Source organism: Xiphophorus couchianus, chromosome 4 (assembly GCF_001444195.1).
Source record: "Xiphophorus couchianus chromosome 4, X_couchianus-1.0, whole genome shotgun sequence".
NCBI lineage: Eukaryota > Metazoa > Chordata > Actinopteri > Cyprinodontiformes > Poeciliidae > Xiphophorus > Xiphophorus couchianus.
Window position 1 is genome coordinate 1,114,524 of NC_040231.1, and position 19,309 is coordinate 1,133,832.

Genomic DNA, 19,309 nt, shown 5'->3' on the forward strand with positions numbered 1-19,309 from the left:
AATTATTATTTGTTATTCATTTTATATTGTGAATTTGTGAATTGTATCTTATTCAGTTATTTTTATTTATTTCGTTGTTTTTGCCTGCGGGGGTCGCCCTTCTGCTCTCCGCCTCGTTTGTGTTTCCTGGGCTTCCGTAGTTTACTCCAGCCCTCGTAGCTCTTCTGCCCCCCCTTTTTCCCTCAGAGCGTTGTTCTGTGCTGCTGTGGGTAAGTCAGAGGAAAGTTAGCTGCTGAGATATGGTTGTTTTTCTGTATGGATGTTGTTCATGTTGAGGTCTTTACCATATGCTGTTTATTATTGTTTGTTAGTGTGTTATTTTGCAGTTTTGACCGTCATTGTGGTTTTTTTCATAAATAGTTTTATTATAATTTCCTTTTTATTTTGGCGCGAACGACCGGTGCTAGTCCAGCACAGCCCGGTTGAACATTGTTTTTATTTCCACATTTTTAGAGTCGGAGTGCAGGGAGAAGGAGTTGAGGAGGTTGTTCATTTGTTTTCCCTTCTTCCCCCAGAAAAAAAAAAATAAAAATATCTGGTTGAGACCCACCTGAACGACTTCTGAGACTCATTGATGCCACCTGTTACACGTAGAGCTAAAATTTTAACATTTGCTTATTAAGAATGAGAAGGGCATTAAATGTAATAGCTTCTGCATAGATAAAAAGATTAAAATAGTTTATTTTAGATTTAATTGGGAAGTTTACTTTGTATTAGTGCAAAAAAATCTCAATTTTCATAGCTGTATAGTTTACTTTTTGTTCACAAAAACATCCCAACAAATAATAACTAACAACCCAATCCAGCTTCATTTCTAAAGGACATTGTAACAACTGCAGTGGAGCAAAGCACTGTACAGAAAAATAAAAACAAAATACAAGAATTCATCAGAAAGATAAACCAGCTGTGCATTCATCCATGTCGGCCTGCTGAACTTGCCTCCTCTCACAAATAAAAACCCAACGTGGATGTTGTGGATAGGTGAGGGGCGGGATCACGTGGTGTTATTAGTGATTGTAGATCACCTGTTGCGGACCTAGTGACTTTAGTAAGTGGGTGATGGGGGAGGTTTTACTTTTTGCTGACCGCTTTATGCTAATATGGTTTTTTGTCCTTGATCACTGTCTAAACCTGCGGATCCGGTTTTAATGCTCTTTTGGACACTGTTCTTGGATATTGATAATATGACAAAATAAAACCATCTTAACTGCATCCTGGAATGGCGTTTTTGATCAGCTGGCGCGTCAACAAGGATTCCCCTATTCAGCTGCTCGGCGACTTTGTTTGACAGTCGCTAATATTTGTCAGCAAAAAACGAAACAACGACAACGGAGTTTTCTCGCCCAGCTGGACGCCAACGCGAGCCCACACACCACAGCCACTATACCTACGAAAGAGGATCGTTTGACAAAGAAGTAGAAGACGACAGTGGTATGTAACCTGAATGATTGGTGCTGCGTATTGCTCTTTTAACGCAGTTTGGTTCTGCCATGTGGAGCTGTTGTTGTGACACGCCCCCCTCTACGTTTTGCTCTGCGGCTGCGGCATTTTGGTGTGCGAGTGTGTTGTGGCTCTGCGTGCGTTCAATAAAGTTTAAGAAGTCGCTGTTGCCTGTAACTTTGCTCTATTTTGGATTAAAATGAGTGGATCGTCTGCTGTATCAGATGTTGAGAAACCTGAAAAGGATAAAAGAGCGATCGTTCTCACTGAGAAAGCTCTCGCAAATAAAATTGAAACGATCCAAACAGAGCGGAAAAAGTGTGTAAAGAAAATGAAAGGTGTAATATCATCCCTTAAAGAGCTAATGAAAGATGTGTTGTTGCGCAACACCCCCCCCCTCCTTTCTGTCTCTACTCTCTCACTCTCGTACTTCCTCTTCTGAGAGGGGAGATGTGCTACCAGCTCTCCGTCTAACGGGTCCGTTGAGTTTCCTAAATCTGCTGGGATTTACCCTGTCCAGAACTGAAGTAAACTCTGTTTAAGCTGGTTTCGAGAAACGATTCGCCTGGTTATCTGACGGCCTACATCCAGGTGTCCCACCCTTCTTCCCCCTGTGAATTAGCCAGACTGAGCAGCCTACAGCCAACTAGTTTCACAGAGCACACCTGTTAACGGTCGCTCGTTCTCTATTTTGCAACTTGCATTTGTTATTGAACCAGGTAGGTTTTAGTGACTCGGTCGAGTCCCAAGGATGTTGTTTTAAATATGGGCTACCAGCAACCTAAAAACATTTTCCACCTCTTCCTCTCCAGAATCAAACATCACAGCTATTTTACAACCATCAAAGAACTTTAAGGTGACTCATTAACTGAATGTCCACAACATCTTTTAGATTTTCTTTATGCTAAATATTTTATTAGTAAGGCATTTTTGCAAGGGTCAGTACAGCTTAATTCAGTAGCAGAAATAATCAAATAAGTAAAATCAATCATCTAGTCTATCTTTCCCTACTGCTGATACTGAGAACTAAAAAAGGGAACCTTTGAGAGAGACGGACGGAGTTTGGCGTTTCGAACCCCAGACCTGGCACGATGATGAAGAAGGTGCTGCAGCAGGAGGAAGAAGACGATCGGCGAAGGCAGGGATCTCTGTAGGTCTGATGAGCTTCTTCTCCGCATGGATGGTGAGGTCACACAGGACTTGGTGCTGGCAGGAAAAAAGGCACCAGTTCTTCTTCTTTGTCTTTGCCTTTGTCTTTGTCTTCATCTTTGTCTTTGGGGTCAGAACCCAGCCGATGAGAGAAGTGTGATTTGAAGCCACAGGTTGTGGGCCAGACGGGTTGGTCTCCATGTGCAGGACAGTCTCCGGCTCCGTGGCCCCGGCTCTTCTTCAGCTGCAGAGTTCTTTGTCCATCTCGATCTTGGCTCGAAGCTGCCCGGAGGATCCAACGAACGGTTCCTCTTTTGCACCCACCTTATATAGGGTTTATCCACCTTTTGGTGCGTTTTCATTGGCTAGCACTGTTGCTGTGCTTGTTTAATTGGCTGTCTGCTTAGACAGATGATCTCATATCCATCACTGTCTTACAGACATTTCCTGATGTCTGTGCCAATGTCTCAGGGTTGCTCAACCTCCTATGTCCCTTGCCTGCACGACATTTTCTCTGAAACGTTTCACCTTTCACCTACCATCTACCTCCAACATATCAGTGATGTTTAATTGCAGTTACACCTTTTTACACCATTTCAAGTTTAATGTCAAAATCACATTTATATCACATTTATTTTCTTTAGCTTCTCTGATTTAGCATTCATTTATAATTTTATAACCATAACTTATATCACATTTATTTTCTTCAGCTTCTCTGATTTAGCATTCATTTATAATTTTATAACCATAACTTATATCACATTTATTTTCTTCAGCTTCTCTGATTTAGCATTCATTTATGATTTTACAACCATAACTTATTAATTATACTTATTATAATCTTAATGTGAGTTATTACAGATGTTTTTCTGAAAAGAAACCAAGAATAATACATGATTCTAATTATTTACTACTAAAGTTACAGTTACTTGTTTTTCTTGTAAGTGTTCCCACAAATATAAGTGTAAGTATTATTACAAGTAAACCAATATTCATATAAGTATTTTACTTTGAATCTTATCCAATTACTAATAATGTTTAGATTTCATTCTTTAAAACTTTCATGCTTTAAACTAAGAAATAGTCTCAGCTATTTTTATAAATCTGCAGGCTGGAAACTTCCTCTTTTTCCAGGAAACCTGCTTTTCTTGTTTAATGACTCTCTCTGACTGACTATGATTTCTTATGATTAGATAGAAAAAAGTAGAATTAAAGCAAAGTTTGCATGAGACAAAAACAACACACACAACCAGATTTATTTTATTGACACTTAAGTCTACTGTTGGGCCTTGATATCACTTGAGTGATTCATTTTAAAGATAACTTTATTTATTATTACTGTTAAACTAAAATCTCCAGCATGGGGAAGTGGGATGAGCTCGGATTTTCTTGACAGATTATAAAAATTATTCACAAGTAAAATCACTACTGGATGAGTTAACACACCTGTTTCAAGAGGCCATTATATTGCATGAATCTTTGCTGCCTTTAATTCCGCTTGATGAGCAAGATAAACAAAATACATGGTTTTCAAGTATCACTAAACACAACAAAGGATTTATTGAGGATGTTGAAACATGGCTTTCTGAAACAAATAAATGCTCGAGCAGGTCATCCTCTGACATGTTACGGTCACAGGAAACTCCATTAGGAAAAGAAGTGGAGGTTCAAGAACAAATGGAGCCTCAGTTATCTGCTAATCTCCAGCATGACATTCAAGATGATGTGTTGCCATCAGACAGTGTTTCAAATCAAGAAAGCAAGTCAAGCTTCAAAGTATCATCAACTTCATCTGCACGTCTCAGGGCAGAAGCTGAAATGGCTGCTTTACTCACACGTCAAAATATGCTCAAAGAAAAACATGCTATTGAAGAACAAGAGGAGCAACTTAGGAAAAGGAAAGAACAGCTTCAACTTGAAGCAGAAATAGCTGCAACTGCTGCAAAAGTGAATGTGCTGAAAATTGGATCTGCAGTACAAAGCTCAGTTTCATGGAAATCTAATGGAATGGAATCCTATTTTAAAACTAAAGGAAATGCTGTTGAAACTCTTAATGATAATACTTTTGTTCCACAGACAAAGAGAAATACAGTTAATGAAAATGCAGAGCTTCAAATAAAAACAGTACAACAAAAAGTGACAAAGAAGAAGTTTGCACCTCTTCTTGGACCTTCTCATTCTGTAAGCAGAACAATATCGAATATGCCTCTGCAGCAAGCTGCTCAATCAGCAACCAATGAAAATCTGTCATCCATTATGGAGAAACAAAATGAATTAACTTGCATGTTGGTTCATCAACAAAGTCTCTCTTCACTACCCAAAAGAGAAATTCAACCTTTTGATGGCAATCCGCTTCATTTTCAGGCCTTTATGCGCTCATTTGAACAGGTCATTGAATCAAAGACTGGTGATCCTGACGATTGCCTGCATTACCTCGCACAGTACACCAGGGGGCAGCCCAATGAACTTGTCAAAAGCTGTCAACATATGTCTGATGGTGGTGGATATGTAAAAGCAAAGACTATGCTGTATGAGCATTTTGGAAATGGACATGTTATTGCATCTGCTTACCTGAATAAAGTTCATTCGTGGCCATTGATTAAATCAGAAGACGGAAAAGCTCTTTAGGCATACTATTTGTTCTTACGTGGGTGTTGTAATGCGATGGAGGACATTCAGGATCTTTCTGAATTAAACACACCTGCTAATATGCTTGCTGTGATTAAAAGATTGCCATATAAATTAAAAGATAAATGGCGAACAGTAGCATGTGACATCCTCGAGAAGCAGCATCGAAGAGCAACATTTATTGACATTGTTTTCTTTATTGAGCATCAAGTCAAAATTATTACAGATCCTGTCTTTGGAAACTTAATTGATGCTCCATCAATAAATTTATCGGCCAAGAGTACAGATGGAGGGAAACGTTTTTCTTGCCCAAGAACTACAGGAAATAGCTTTGGCATCACTACCTCTGCTGTTGAGAGAAATAATCAAGACCCTCAGACTGATGTGAAGATTTGTTTGTTTTGCAGAGGTGGACACAAACTGGAGTTATGCTCTCTGCTTGAAAAGAAACCTCATAATGAGAAGATTTTATTTCTTAGAAGAAATGGCGTCTGTTTTGGTTGCCTGTGTACAGGGCACATCAGCAAAGAATGCAGAAAACACCTTTCATGTAAAATCTGTGGTTTCAGACATGCAAGCATACTCCATATTTACAACAAGAATAAGAATGAAGCTGAAGCAGTGAAATCTCTTGACACAGTTCAGACTAGTGGTCTTACTGGGGCCGGTGAACAGGACTGCAAGCTTGCCATCGTGCCAGTCAAGGTGAAATCAAAGAAAGGTCAACGGATATTGGAAACATATGCCTTTTTGGACCAAGGGAGTTCAGCATCCTTTTGTACAGTGGGTCTTTTGGATAATCTGAATCTCATTGGAAGAAAAACAAAGATTCTCTTGCGCACCATGGGACAAGAGAAAGTTGTGGACAGCTTCATTGTACCCGATCTTGAAATTGCTGGATTGGACAGCGACATGTATTATGACATGCCCGACCTCTTTACTCAGCACAAAATGCCTGTAGACTTGAGTAACATCCCAAAGCAACAAGATCTGGATATCTGGCCACACTTGAAGCACGTTCATTTGCCAGAGATCAAAGCACAGGTGGAGCTTTTGATTGGCATGAACATGCCCAGAGCTCTTGAACCTTTAGAGGTCATTAGGAGCGAAGGTGAAGGACCTTTCGCCATTAAAACTGTGCTCGGCTGGACAGTGAATGGGCCGATTGATCGAGAATGTTGGAAAAGAACGAGTGGTCTGTCAACTGTCACCATGAACAGAATTTCTGCTGTTACACTGGATTACCTATGGAAGCAACAATTCAAGATAGATTTTCCTGAGAGCAGCCATGATGAGCAGATGGGGCTGTCGAAGGAAGACTCCAAGTTTCTAGAGTTGGCCAGTAAGACAGTAACCTTGTGTGATGGACACTACAACATTACCTTGCCTTTGAGAGACAGAGACATAAGGATGCCTGATAACCGCACAATTGCTGAACAACGGGCTTTAAGCTTAAAGAAAAGGTTCATCAGAGATAAAGACTTCCACAAAGATTACATTGCCTTTGTGGAAGATCTTTTATTCAAAGGTTATGCAAAAAGAGTGCCAATCACAGACTTGGAGCACAGTGATGGAAAGGTTTGGTATATCCCTCACCATGGGGTGTACCATCCTACCAAGGGAAAGATTCGGGTTGTCTTTGATTGTGCTGCGTCATTCCAGGGCATTTATCTCAATGCACAGCTCCTGAGTGGTCCCGATTTGACAAATAGCCTGGTTGGTGTGCTGACTAGGTTTAGAAAAGAGCCTGTTGTTTTGATGTCTGACATTGAAGCCATGTTCCATCAGGTGCATGTGCCAGAGGAAGATGCTGACCTATTGAGGTTTCTCTGGTGGCCTGGTGGTGACTTCAATCAGAGCATGCAGGAGTATCGCATGGGCGTTCATTTATTTGGAGCAACATCATCTCCAAGTTGTGCTAACTATGCCCTGCGGAAATGTGCAGAAGACAACAAGGCAGATTTCAGCCAGCAGGTGATTAATACCATTTTGTATAATTTCTATGTGGATGACTGTCTTGCCTCAATAGGGACTGAAGAGGAAGCCATATCTCTTTACTCAGACCTCAGACTCATCTGCGCCAAAGGCGGCTTCCACTTAACAAAGTGGATAAGTAATAGCCGCAGCGTCTTGGCAGCAATACCTGAGGAGGAAAGAGCTAAAGAGGTTAAAAGCCTAGATCTGAATTGTGACATCTTGCCTGTTGAACGAGCATTGGGAGTATGGTGGTGTCTACAGTCAGATGCGTTTAAGTTCTGCATATCCATCCCAAATAGACCTTGGACCCGAAGAGGGATCCTTTCCACTATAAGCACCTTCTATGACCCCTTGGGATTCATAGCTCCTGTCATTTTCGTAGCTAAAAGAATCCTTCAAGACCTGTGTCAGAAGGGAATAGGATGGGATGATGCTATTCCAGCAGCAGTTGCTCAAGAGTGGAAAAGCTGGGTGGAAGAATTGCATCTGTTGGACAACATCAGCATCAAAAGGTGTTTGAAATCTACTGATTTTGGGCAAGCAATCACCGCTCAGTTACACCATTTTACAGATGCGAGTGAGAAGGGGTATGGTGTTGTTACCTACCTGCTGCTGCAGAACAGTTTTTCCCAAATGCACAGTTCCTTCATAATGGGGAAGTCCAGAGTGGCACCTTTAAAATCAGTCACAATTCCCCGTATGGAATTGACGGCGGCTGTGTTGGCAGTTCGTATGGACATACTGTGGAGAAGAGAACTAAGGCTACCTCTCCTAGATTCAGTGTTTTGGACAGACAGCACTTCTGTATTGAAATACCTCAATAACAAGACTTCCAGGTTCCGTGTTTTTGTGGCAAACAGTGTCAGAGATTCTCAGGGCTTCTGGCGTCTCCCAGTGGAGATTTGTGAATATGACAAATAACCCCGCAGACATTGCCTCCAGGGGTATGAAGGTAGAGCCATTTCTACATAATACTACCTGGTTATCCGACCCTGCATTTCTTACACAGCCAGAGACAGATTGGCCTGTAAACCCAGACAACTTACAGAAACTTCTGCATGAAGATCCTGAAGTCAAAGTGTCTGCTTTTATTGGTGTTTCCCCCGCACAAGATGATGATCATCCTTTGGCTCTTTTGATTCGTCGTGCTTCATCCTGGACTCGTCTTGTCAGAGTGATGGGTTGGATTTTGAGATTTAAAACATTGCTCTTGCATTACAAAGAAAACAAGACACATTTACAGTCTGCATCTGAAACAACCCAGTCTGAAGGTGCTCTTCATAGGGTTGAGCTACGTACTGGCTTCCTTTCATTGGGAGAGATTGAGGATGCTGAGATGCAGATAATCAAGTTTTGTCAGAAGGAAAGATATTCTGAAGAAATCCCCTGTCTCCAAAAGGGAAAGAACATCAAACGAAGCAGTCACATGTACAGGTTAAATCCTGTTCTGGTGGATGATGTGCTGCGTGTTGGAGGACGTCTCAGCAGGGCTGTCATGTCTGAAGATTTTAAACACCCTATCATTGTTGCTAAAGATCTTCACATTGCTTATCTCATTCTCCAATATATCCATAAAGAGGTGGGTCATGGTGGTAGGAACCACATACTCTCAGAGCTCCATCAGAAATATTGGATTCCTGGTGCTGGAGCATTGATTAGAAAACTCATGTCAAGGTGTGTGATCTGCAGACGGCTTCATGGAGCTGCAGGCCAGCAACAAATGGCTGACCTGCCTGAAAGCAGAGTAACCCCTGAAAAACCCCCCTTTAGTTTTGTTGGAGTGAACTATTTTGGTCCATTTGAAGTGAAGCGTGGGAGAAGTCTTGTGAAAAAATATGGAGTTATCTTCACATGTTTGGCGATCAGAGCAGTACACATTGAGGTTGCCTCATCTCTTGACACAGACTCTTTCATTAACGCCTTACGACGTTTCATTGCAAGGAGAGGCCAAGTACAAGAGCTGCGGTCCGATAATGGTACCAACTTTGTGGGCGCAGAGCGCAAACTGAGACGAGCTATCGAAGATTGGAATCAGGAAAAGATCTCTGACGTGCTGTCACTGAAAGGAGTGAAGTGGACCTTCAATCCTCCAGCTGGATCGCACCATGGTGGAGCATGGGAGAGATTGATTCGTTCCATAAGAAAAGCTCTTACTTCCACCTTGCAGACACAGCATTTGGACGAGGAAGGACTTCAAACTGCTCTTTGTGAAGTGGAGTCAATCCTCAACAGTAGACCTATCACATTGGAATCCGCTGATCCAAATGATCTGGAAGCTCTAACACCGAACCATCTTCTCTTACTCAAGGCTAACCCAAACTTACCACCAGGTTTATTCCAGAAAGATGATGTTTATGCACGGAAACGATGGAGACAGGTCCAATACATATCTAATCTTTTCTGGAAGAGATGGATTAAGAATATCTGCCTCAACTTCAACAGCGCCAAAAGTGGATGAAGATTAGACGCAACTTTGTTCCTGGAGATGTGGTCCTTATAATGGATGACTCGGCACCTCGTGGTTCCTGGATCATGGGCAGAATCACAGAAACTGTGTCAGACAAAAATGGACTTGTACGTCAGGTCTGGATTAAGACCCCAACCAGCCACTTATGCAGACCCATCACAAAGATATGCCTTCTTCAGGAGACTTCCGACCAATGAAGACAACACATTTGACTTAACTCAACTCTTGACATGACCCTTTGATTTGACTTTACCACAACTAGATGTACATCGCAGACTGACTATATTTAGGCTAAGTGCTGGTAACCTCTGGCCTATGACTGACTGACTATGGATGGACTATTTTGAAGAAAAAGGAGAAAATGACTGTTTGACTATTTGAAAATGACTTTTATGGACTTTTGAATGTGTTGTCTCAATGTGTGTTTCTATGTAGTGTATATCTTAGGTTATGGTGTTGTGTGAGTAATTATTACTGTGTAATGATGTAATAATTAGGGGCCGGAATGTTGTGGATAGGTGAGGGGCGGGATCACGTGGTGTTATTAGTGATTGTAGATCACCTGTGGCGGAACCTAGTGACTTCAGTGAGTGGGTGATGGGGGAGGTTTTACTTTTTGCTGACCGCTTTATGCTAATATAGTTTTTTGTCCTTGATCACTGTCTAAACCTGCGGATCCGGTTTTAATGCTTTTTGGACCCTGTTCTTGGATATTGATAATATGACAAAATAAAGCCATCTTAACTGCATCCTGGAATGGCGTTTTTGATCAGCTGGCGCGTCAACAAGGATTCCCCTATTCAGCTGCTCGGCGACTTTGTTTGACAGTCGCTAATAGTGGAGAAGCAGCGTTCAGCTTCTATGCACCACAAATCTGAAAGAAACTTCCAGAAAACTGCAAAACACTTGAGATTCTTCACATCCCCAGTCCTGCTGCTGCTGCAGACCCGTTGGTTTGGGTGCACTGTAAAAAATATCCGTAAATTTTACAGTTAAATAAAGTAAACCATGGAAATTTAAAACCGTATATTGGAAATCAGTTTTAGACTGTTTCTTTAACAAGTAATTACCGTAAATAAGATAATTAGGAAAAAATGTAATTTTTACTGTTTTTCTTCAGAAAATTTACATTGCCCTGCTGTTAAAAAAATCTTGTAATACTTTTAACAGTAATATGCTGTAATTTTTCTAGTAGTACATACTGTAGTTTTTGCACTCATCCTTCTTAAGTAATACAGTTAGTAGCTGTTAAAAATGCAAACTGTTGTGACAATTACAGAAGCATACCGTAATTTTCCTAGCAATGTATACCGTAGTTTTTGCATTCAATAATTATAAAGTATACAGTTCGAAACTGTTCAATATGCATACTGCTGTGGCAATTACAAAAATATACTATAATTTTTCTAGCAGTGCATATCGTAATTTTTTACATTTAATTAATCTAAAGTATACAGTTCAAAACTGTTCAATATGCATACTGTTGTGGAAATGAAAAAAAATTTGCATTTAATTCTCCTGATAGCCCAAATTATGTAAAAATAAACAAATACTTACAATCGTCTTAAGTTGTGGGTCCTGAATCTGGAATCTATTAAAGTTTGACTTTTTGAATGGAATTATGGAAATTAAACATCTTTCCATGAAATGTTCTGTACTGTAAATTATCTTGTTGCCAATATTGGATTTTTTTTTCATTAACAAATAAATTAAAATAATCTGTACTCAGTCACAGAAAATGTTTTAGAGATATTTGTAGTCTATATTGTAATATAATTTATTCGGTTTAACAAAAGTCATGTAAGTCAAGTTTCCTGCCTGTAGACCTGGCAGGCAGCCTGTAGTCAGTCTTAATTAATGGCCCAACAGGGGGCCATTAACAGGGCCCCTGCACCTGGCCCGCGCGGACGGGCGAAGTGGAGTTCTGGCGGTACTTTGGAAGCTGTGGATTTGAACGGACCAATCAGCGCGCTGCATTTGAGGACCCGTCGCACTCGGCGGTTCGCGTTTTTGTCCAGCTATTCCGCTCAGATTGTGCAGAGACTTCATCATCCAACCTTCTCCGTCTGATCGTCTCTCGTTCTCAGGTAAGGAAATATTGCGGAACATTTCAGAAAACAAATAGTTTGAATTGCATTCGGTTGGTTGAAAAGAAATTTCAGGGGAAACGAGGAAAAAAAAAAAGTTGTGGAAAGTTAGCCTCTCCACAAAGCTATTGCTTACATCTGTTTTGTATCGCCATCGCTGTAAGCTATCCATCGAAGTAATATATTTAAGATGTATTCATGCAACCTGTGTGCAGAAACAGTTAAATCTGTTAAAGCCTTTGTTCTCCATTGCAAACTGCATCGCAACGAACCCAGGCGTATGTTCAAGTGTGTTGCAGCCGGTTGCAAGCAGGTGTGTACTGGTTATGCAGCATTAAAAGCACACTTCTATCGTCATCATAATAGCATGCCAACAGTTGCTCTGGACACAAGTTTAACAAAATTAAAATGCACAGTTCCACTTTGTAACTGGCAGTGTGAAGGGATAAAAGCTTTGGTTGTTCACTTAAAGGAGCATAATAGTAGAGGGGCGCCAAGTAACTTGCCCTGTGAAAGGGTGCACCTCTGTGTTTCGTGTAAAATCTTCCTTTACCTCTCACATCTCCAGGAAACATAAAAATTATTTGGAAAATGTGATTTGTGAAACAAGTAATGAAGATACTCAGAGTGCTGCAAGTGCTACCACAAAAGATTCCAGTGTGCCAGATGCAGAAGACACAGTCATGGATGGACCAAATTTCAGTGACTTGTATCTTAGAAATGTCTGTATGTTTTACATAAAACTACAGGGACAGCATCTTCTTCTATCATCTACCATTCAAAACATTGTAGAAGAGATGCAGAATATACATGAATTGGGACAGACATACTCTTTAAATAGATTGAACTTGCTTCTTAAAGAAATGTCATTTCCAGATGAAGACATTGCAAAAATCTGTGACACAGTAAAACAGTCGGACTTGTTCTCAGCTTGCCACACAGGGCCGATGAGAACTGCTTATTCTAGAGCCCAGTGTTTTAAAGACATGTTCAAATATGGGGAACCCAAAAAAGTGTTGTTGGGCAAAGATGAGGACAGAAAAGATAGATTTGCGTACTATGTTCCTGTGCTAAATACGTTAAAAGGTATGTTAGATTCCAAATATTGGCAGGGCCTAATGATGGCTCATGGCGTTTCAAAAGCTGATGTTCTCTCTGACTGTGACGATGGTAAGGTGTTTATGTCCAACGTATTTTTTCAAGAAAACCAAAATTGTCTCAAGCTGGTTCTCTATCAAGATGCATTTGAAGTTGTGAACCCATTGGGATCTGCAAAAAAAAAACACAAGATCTTGGCTGTTTACTTTTCTCTACTCAATATGCCACCCCATGTCCGATCAAATACTGATCATATGCAGTTGGTCTTGTTGTGTAGAGAGAAGGATTTCAAGGAATTTGGCCATTCCAGAGTTTTTTCAGAACTGTTGACTGACTTGAAAATACTAGAGGAGAATGGGATAACTATGGCAGATGAATCAGTTGTGAAAGGAGCACTGTATTGCATTGCTGGAGACAACTTGGGCTCTCACTGCATCGGGGGTTTTACGGAAAATTTCAGTACATTTCAGTACTTCTGCAGATATTGTCTGATTACTCAGTCTGAATTTCAGAGTGAAAATCCAGCTATCATTGGACCAGAGCGGACTCCAGAAACGTATCAATCTGCCACTGAACAGCTGGAAAGAGAGGATGTGACAGACGTACAGGGGATTAAGTTCAGGTCAGTGTTTAATACTTTAGAGAACTTTAATGTTTGTTCACCAGGCATGCCCCCTTGTCTTGGCCATGACATCTTCGAGGGTGTCCTCTCATATGATGTTGCCCTTTATCTCAAATACACGATTGTCAAAAAGAAATGGCTGACATACACAATTTTGAACAGGCGCATCAGACAATTCAAATACAAAGCAACAGATGCTTGTTCCAAACCTTGTGCTGTCACTCCAAAAGCACTGAAACTCAGTGGACAAGCAGTACAAAACTGGAATTTCTTGAGACTGTTGCCTCTGTTAATTGGTGATAAGGTGCAGGATTCACAAGATGATATATGGCAGTTAACATTGCAGCTAAAGGATATTGTTCACCTGATTTGTGCTCAGCAAATTTCCAAGCCTCAGGTTGCATATTTGAATGTTCTCATCCAGGAATATTTGGAAACCAGGAAGGTATTGTTTCCAGATAACGCAGCGAGACCTAAACCTCATTATTTACAGCACTATCCAGGGCTGATTCTGAAATTTGGTCCACTCATCAGGCTCTGGACCATGCGGTTCGAGAGCAAACATAGTTACTTTGAAAGATGTGCCAGACAACTGAAGAACTTCAAAAATCTGTGTTTGACTCTTTCAGAGAGACATCAAATGTTACAGGCCTTTCTTTCTGCTGGAACAGTGACTCTCCCAACCTTGCAAATAAAAGATGGCTCACCATTTTATTTAGAACTTTACAGTGAGGAAGTTAAAGGTGCAGTTCTTCATTTTGGGTTCACTGAAAACAATACAATGACTCCCACAGATGTGCAGTATAATGGAATAACGTACAAGAAGGGCCAATTTGTAGTCAGTAGGAATGATGAGTCACTGGAGTTTGTTGAACTCATCCTTACATTGGTGAAGGATGAATCTGCACTTCATGTTCTGATGAGAGTGTATCGTGGAGAATTTCTTCCACACTACCACATGTACTTTGTAAAGGATGAAACAAGAAGATTAGAATGCAGACACATTAGTAAACTGATTGACATGTGGCCATTATCATCTTACATAAAAGATGGGAATCGGTTTGTACCATTAAAGCATAGTGTTTTGGCAGTGTAAAGGCTTGATATTAATGGTTCAGAGATCAACCTTTTTTTAGTTTTCTGTATTTCAACAGATATGATGGATACACAAAAGGACATCCGCGATGCCATTCGAGCAGCGCTTCCTGGTCTTTCACAGGAAGTTTTGGCTGCTTTAGAGGATGTGTTGGAGAAACTCGGCACTACAACCACAGATGATTTCCAGTATATCACCGAAGGAGACTTATTGCCTGTGCTGAAGCCCATACAGGCCAGAAGACTGGTTGCTGCATGGGCCCAAAATAGTAAGTATTTTGAGATATAGTCTTGTGTAACTTTTGCATAAAAACATGTGCTTTACACCTAACTACAGATCAAAAGTGAAAATGAAAGGTCAACAAAGACACATTTCAATCATATTTCATATGTTTGTTTATTTGACAAGGACAACAATGTACAGCTTCTCATTTACACCTGGTAGTTCCTGTGCAGGGGACACACAACAGTCTGTTAGAAAAGGAAACACTCTACATTAACAGTTCCCTAACATTACTTTACACAAGTAATTTTGATATCACTAACACAATTTAAATGATGAAAAATTGTAACAGTAAAAAGTACATGTACTTGTATATATTTATGTATAACTTAATTTGATATGACCAGTCGATAAGATATTTCAAAATAATTGCAGTTGTGAGATTTAAGCATATTGTGTATATCTTATTTTGATAAACATTTTTTTTTTCTTTACCAAAAACTTATATACTTAATGTTTTTCAATTTCATGTGTTGTACCTTTCCAGACTCAATGGCTTCAACTTCAGGCGGGGCATCCTCCTCTCCACAGTCCGTTCAGTCCTCTCAATCTGCAGCCTCACTTTCACAACCATCGTCTGCTGCTACTTCATCGCCTTCCCTGAGCTGCTCCCCAGTTTTGCCAACCTGGGTTGACAGTTTTCAGATACCGTGGCAGAAGCTTCCAGAAGAGCTGATACAGACTTTGGAACGACAGAAAAGGCCAAGTGCACGACTTCGAAGACAAATGGTGAGGATTATTGTCTCTGAAATGATGCTGATTTGCAAGAATCCAACCAAACGCAACACTACTGAAATAGCAGAAAGGATGGTGAGCAGGTATCCAAAGTCACTTAAGGATGTCATTGATGGTGACGTTATTGGACTTGGTTATCATTCCTTGGTAAAACAACTCCAGGCAAGAATTGAAAATGTCAAACGACAAGACACACCAAAGATAACTAAATGCAAGGCAGAATCAGATAATGACACTGATGAGATACCTGCTGAGCAGAAAGCCAGTGTTCAAGACACATATGGCTGTCAACTGGGCGCCAAAGTTTTTGCCCCTTTCTGAGACTGTAGAGAGTCAGCTTAAGAAAAAAGAAGACATGAAAAAGATGTTCAAAGACAAAAAATATGCTGCAGAAGATGTGAAAGAACTTATCAAGTCCACCTATTACACGCAACGAAAGGACATCAATAAAGGTACAAGCATCCTGAAGCTATGCCAAGAATGGCCTTTTTTGTTCCATGAAACTGGCATGGCAGAACACTTCCAGCAACTTACTGGCATCGGTCTGATGGAAGCCTTCTTCACCAATCTGGACAAAAAGGGGGAGCGCATCGTCAACTTCCTGAAAACTGTTTTTGCTCAGAAAGAAAAACAAGTTCTGGAGTCTCTCCTCAAGTTAGCAAGTGAAAAAGGTCAGTCCAGTGGTTGTACGGAGATGATTCTTCTTCTACTTGCTTTTTTTGGTGAGAAGGAAGAGCATATGTTCCACTATGTTGAGAAGACGAGCCTTGCTGAAGAGGTTGAGATGGAGGATGTGCCAGCAACACCCTGCCTTATTGTGTGTGGTATGTCTGAACCAAGTTGACAAAGTAGTTGAATGGTTCACACGGGCTTTTTGTGATATATATTTGTTCATGTTTTTTATTCAAAGGGTCCTCTTGCTTCACTGCAGACTGCTTCATGTTGAGTATTGATCAGAAGATTATCAATGACCACATCACTGCCTTCTCCTGTGCCATCTGCCTGATGTTTGGCAGTTACTACTGTTTTAATATACACTACCCAGTGGGACTGCGGTCAACACTGGAGTTCCTCCAGAGGTAATTCTTATACTTACACACAGTCTATATTTACCAGCAAGATAAAGTTTTCACAACATAGATCAGAATGTTACTAGTTACCGAAATATAATAAATACAAAAGACAATTGAAATGGAGGGGAAAAAACTGCTAAATCTAAATATTCATGATAGAAATAATGCCAGTAGAAACTGTGAAAATATTTTATCATTTCTTTGCTGTTGCTGAGAAGTGTTTAAATTGTATATTTTTTATGGCCATGGAGACAGAAGAGTTCTTCAGTCTGTTTGTGAAGCAGGATAGGCACAAAAGCCTGTCACTAAATATTCCTCTGGCTCTGCCACTGAATCCCGCCACCACAAAGCTGGATCTTGTGAAATCTTTCTGTTAAGTCATTTATAAACATAACATTAAATGCAATAAAATTTCTTTTCTTCAAGGTGTTTCTTTTCAATTAATCCGGAGAGAGGAACAAAAGTTGAGCATAGCAAGAGGAGGAAGATCTTTGCGGTCAACCCAAGAGTCCTCACGCTCATCGCTGACCTTGCAGACCATGAGTGGACTTAGACCATACTTTGTGAGTCATGTGATATGATGTGTAATGTTGTTATGTTGCGGTATGTTGAAAACTGCATTTTATTGGTATTTAAGGTTTACACTGTAAGATTTCACATTTTTCATCTTCATGTTAAATCTTGCAAATTTATGTTAGACATTTTTTTTATATATATGTATATAGCAGATGACAATAACACAGATTTTATGCTGCACCACTGTCACGGCTTAATGAATATGTGGTGATTTACAAGTTTCAAGTCAAAAAACCTGACAAACGTGAACAGTTTTAGTTATCTATTTCAGAAAGGTTACAGTGGTGCCCAGCACATTTGTTAGAAAGTTCTTATTTCTGTGTATGTGCCAATTCCATATGATATGGATTATTCATTTGAAACACACTGCACCGGGATTGATGTGATAATGTTGTGTCATATCTGTTCAAACTTTTGCACTAATATAAGTGCTTGCTGCTTTTTGGAAGATGTTACAAGTTCTTTGTAATCAGTGTTCACAGGGTTGTGAGAAGTTTGTACAGCCCAAAAAGTTTTCATTAAATGGAAAAAATACAATAAAGTTTGGTTTTTGGATACTTTATGTAAAATTTACTTATACTTTTCCATGTTTTTACCATTAGACAAAACTGGTAACACATTATTTAGCTGCTCTAATCGATTTGATACTTTTACCAAGTAAATGTGCACTTTTTAATTTCACAATTTGCACTAACTAAACATTTCTTTAATGTTTCAATGTTAATTTTTAGCCAAAAAGTTTATTTTTCTTAGTTTTATATAACATTATGGCTTCAAAGTCAGTAATTAACCATAAAATCAGCAATACTGGTGCTCTTTTACCATTAAAGAAAAGGATGAATATCCTACATTTTTACAGTTTTTTCCCTTTGAAAAATAAAGACAAAACATGAATTAATACAGTAATTTAGGGAAATGTTAGCATGGTAAAACTGTTAAATTTACAGTAAAATGTTTTCAAATTTCATGGCATGAACCGCATCTTATATATCAATTTTAGGACAAAATATCATTTTTATAATGGTAATAATAGTAATTTTTACAGTAAAAGGTTAAAAAAACAATTTATTACTGTAGAATCAGCAACACCAATACTCATTTATCGTAATTGTAAAAAATGTCTTACTGTAATTTTGACGGTGAAATTCTGGCAACCACAGCTGCCGGTTAATTACTGTTTAAAATACAGACAAAACCCTGTAATTGTGCAGGAATTCAGTGACATATTTTATAATTTAGACTGTTAATTTTACAACAAAATACTTTCATATTTAATGGCTCTAAATGTATTTGTAATATTGTTTTAATGGTAATTTTAGGATAAAACTTGATCAATTTCAATGGTAAGAACTGTCATTTTTACAGTAAAAGGTTGAATAAAACACCATTTATTACTGTAGAATCAGCAATTGTAAAAATTGTCTGACTGTAATTTTAACGGTTAAATTCTGGCAACCACAGCTGCCAGTATTTTACCATAAAAATGACTTTTTTTTTTTTACGGTGTGGATTTGTCGTTTTCTCAGGTTTTCTTCATCTGATTCTGTCATTAATTCACACAAACAGCTGAAGGAAAACCTGCCAGACTTTGAACGGCAGCATTTACTGATTCACCTGTTTCTACTTTCACAGACGTTTCCAGACATGCAGGGTGAAGTCCAGAGGTCAGAGTTCAAATAAACCCCATGAACTCACGTTTGAGTTCATCCGAGTTCCTGTTGGCGTCGTTATGGTTACGTTCAGGATAACAGGAGGAGACGGAAAACAAACACCGATGATCTAAGCAGGGTGTCCAAACTTTTTGTCATTTGGGTCCAAAAAAAACTTAAATCAGGCAAATAAAAAAAATGATTTTTTTTTTTTCGAAATAGATATTTATTGTAGTTCCAAAACCTGAATGTGATTTTTTTCTCATTTTCTTTCAAAACATTTGCTATTTTTAGTGATGTTTAACAGATTAAATAAAAGCTGATTTTGGTAAATAATTTCAATAAAATTCTTTGAATAAACATGGTTTTATCTTTTGTTAAAGGTTGGTTATAACAAGACAAACACTTTGTGTTGTACTTTACATTTTCC

General features: G+C 39.3%; 1 protein-coding gene and 2 long non-coding RNA genes across 3 annotated transcripts; 2 read left to right on the forward strand and 1 right to left on the reverse strand.

Moving 5' to 3' along the window:
* Nucleotides 1-4: 4 nt before the first annotated feature.
* LOC114143712 (uncharacterized) lies at nucleotides 5-526 on the forward strand. The gene is made up of 2 exons (XR_003595298.1): nucleotides 5-209; nucleotides 454-526. It is a non-coding gene; the product is annotated as an uncharacterized LOC114143712 (long non-coding RNA).
* A 13,791-nt stretch (nucleotides 527-14,317) lies between these two features.
* LOC114143680 (uncharacterized) lies at nucleotides 14,318-18,696 on the forward strand. The gene is made up of 4 exons (XM_028015966.1): nucleotides 14,318-14,832; nucleotides 15,334-16,405; nucleotides 16,492-16,660; nucleotides 17,081-18,696. Exons 2-4 carry the CDS (start codon nucleotides 15,811-15,813, stop codon nucleotides 17,205-17,207), a joined length of 891 nt encoding a protein of 296 aa, XP_027871767.1. The 5' UTR covers nucleotides 14,318-14,832; nucleotides 15,334-15,810; the 3' UTR covers nucleotides 17,208-18,696.
* Nucleotides 14,942-15,414, reverse strand: LOC114143714 (uncharacterized). Its single transcript, XR_003595300.1, has 2 exons — nucleotides 15,326-15,414; nucleotides 14,942-15,011 (listed from the first exon to the last, which is right to left on the reverse strand). It is a non-coding gene; the product is annotated as an uncharacterized LOC114143714 (long non-coding RNA).
* Nucleotides 18,697-19,309: the final 613 nt, after the last annotated feature.

What these genes read in the sequence shown, in the direction of transcription:
- LOC114143680 (XM_028015966.1), top strand. Translation starts at nt 15,811, where the DNA reads ATGACACTGATGAGATACCTGCTGAGCAGAAAGCCAGTGTTCAAGACA. An exon ending in ACCCTGCCTTATTGTGTGTG is followed by an intron (nt 16,406 to 16,491) that starts GTATGTCTGAAC and finishes TTTTATTCAAAG; the next exon opens with GGTCCTCTTGCTTCACTGCA. An exon ending in ACACTGGAGTTCCTCCAGAG is followed by an intron (nt 16,661 to 17,080) that starts GTAATTCTTATA and finishes CTTTTCTTCAAG; the next exon opens with GTGTTTCTTTTCAATTAATC.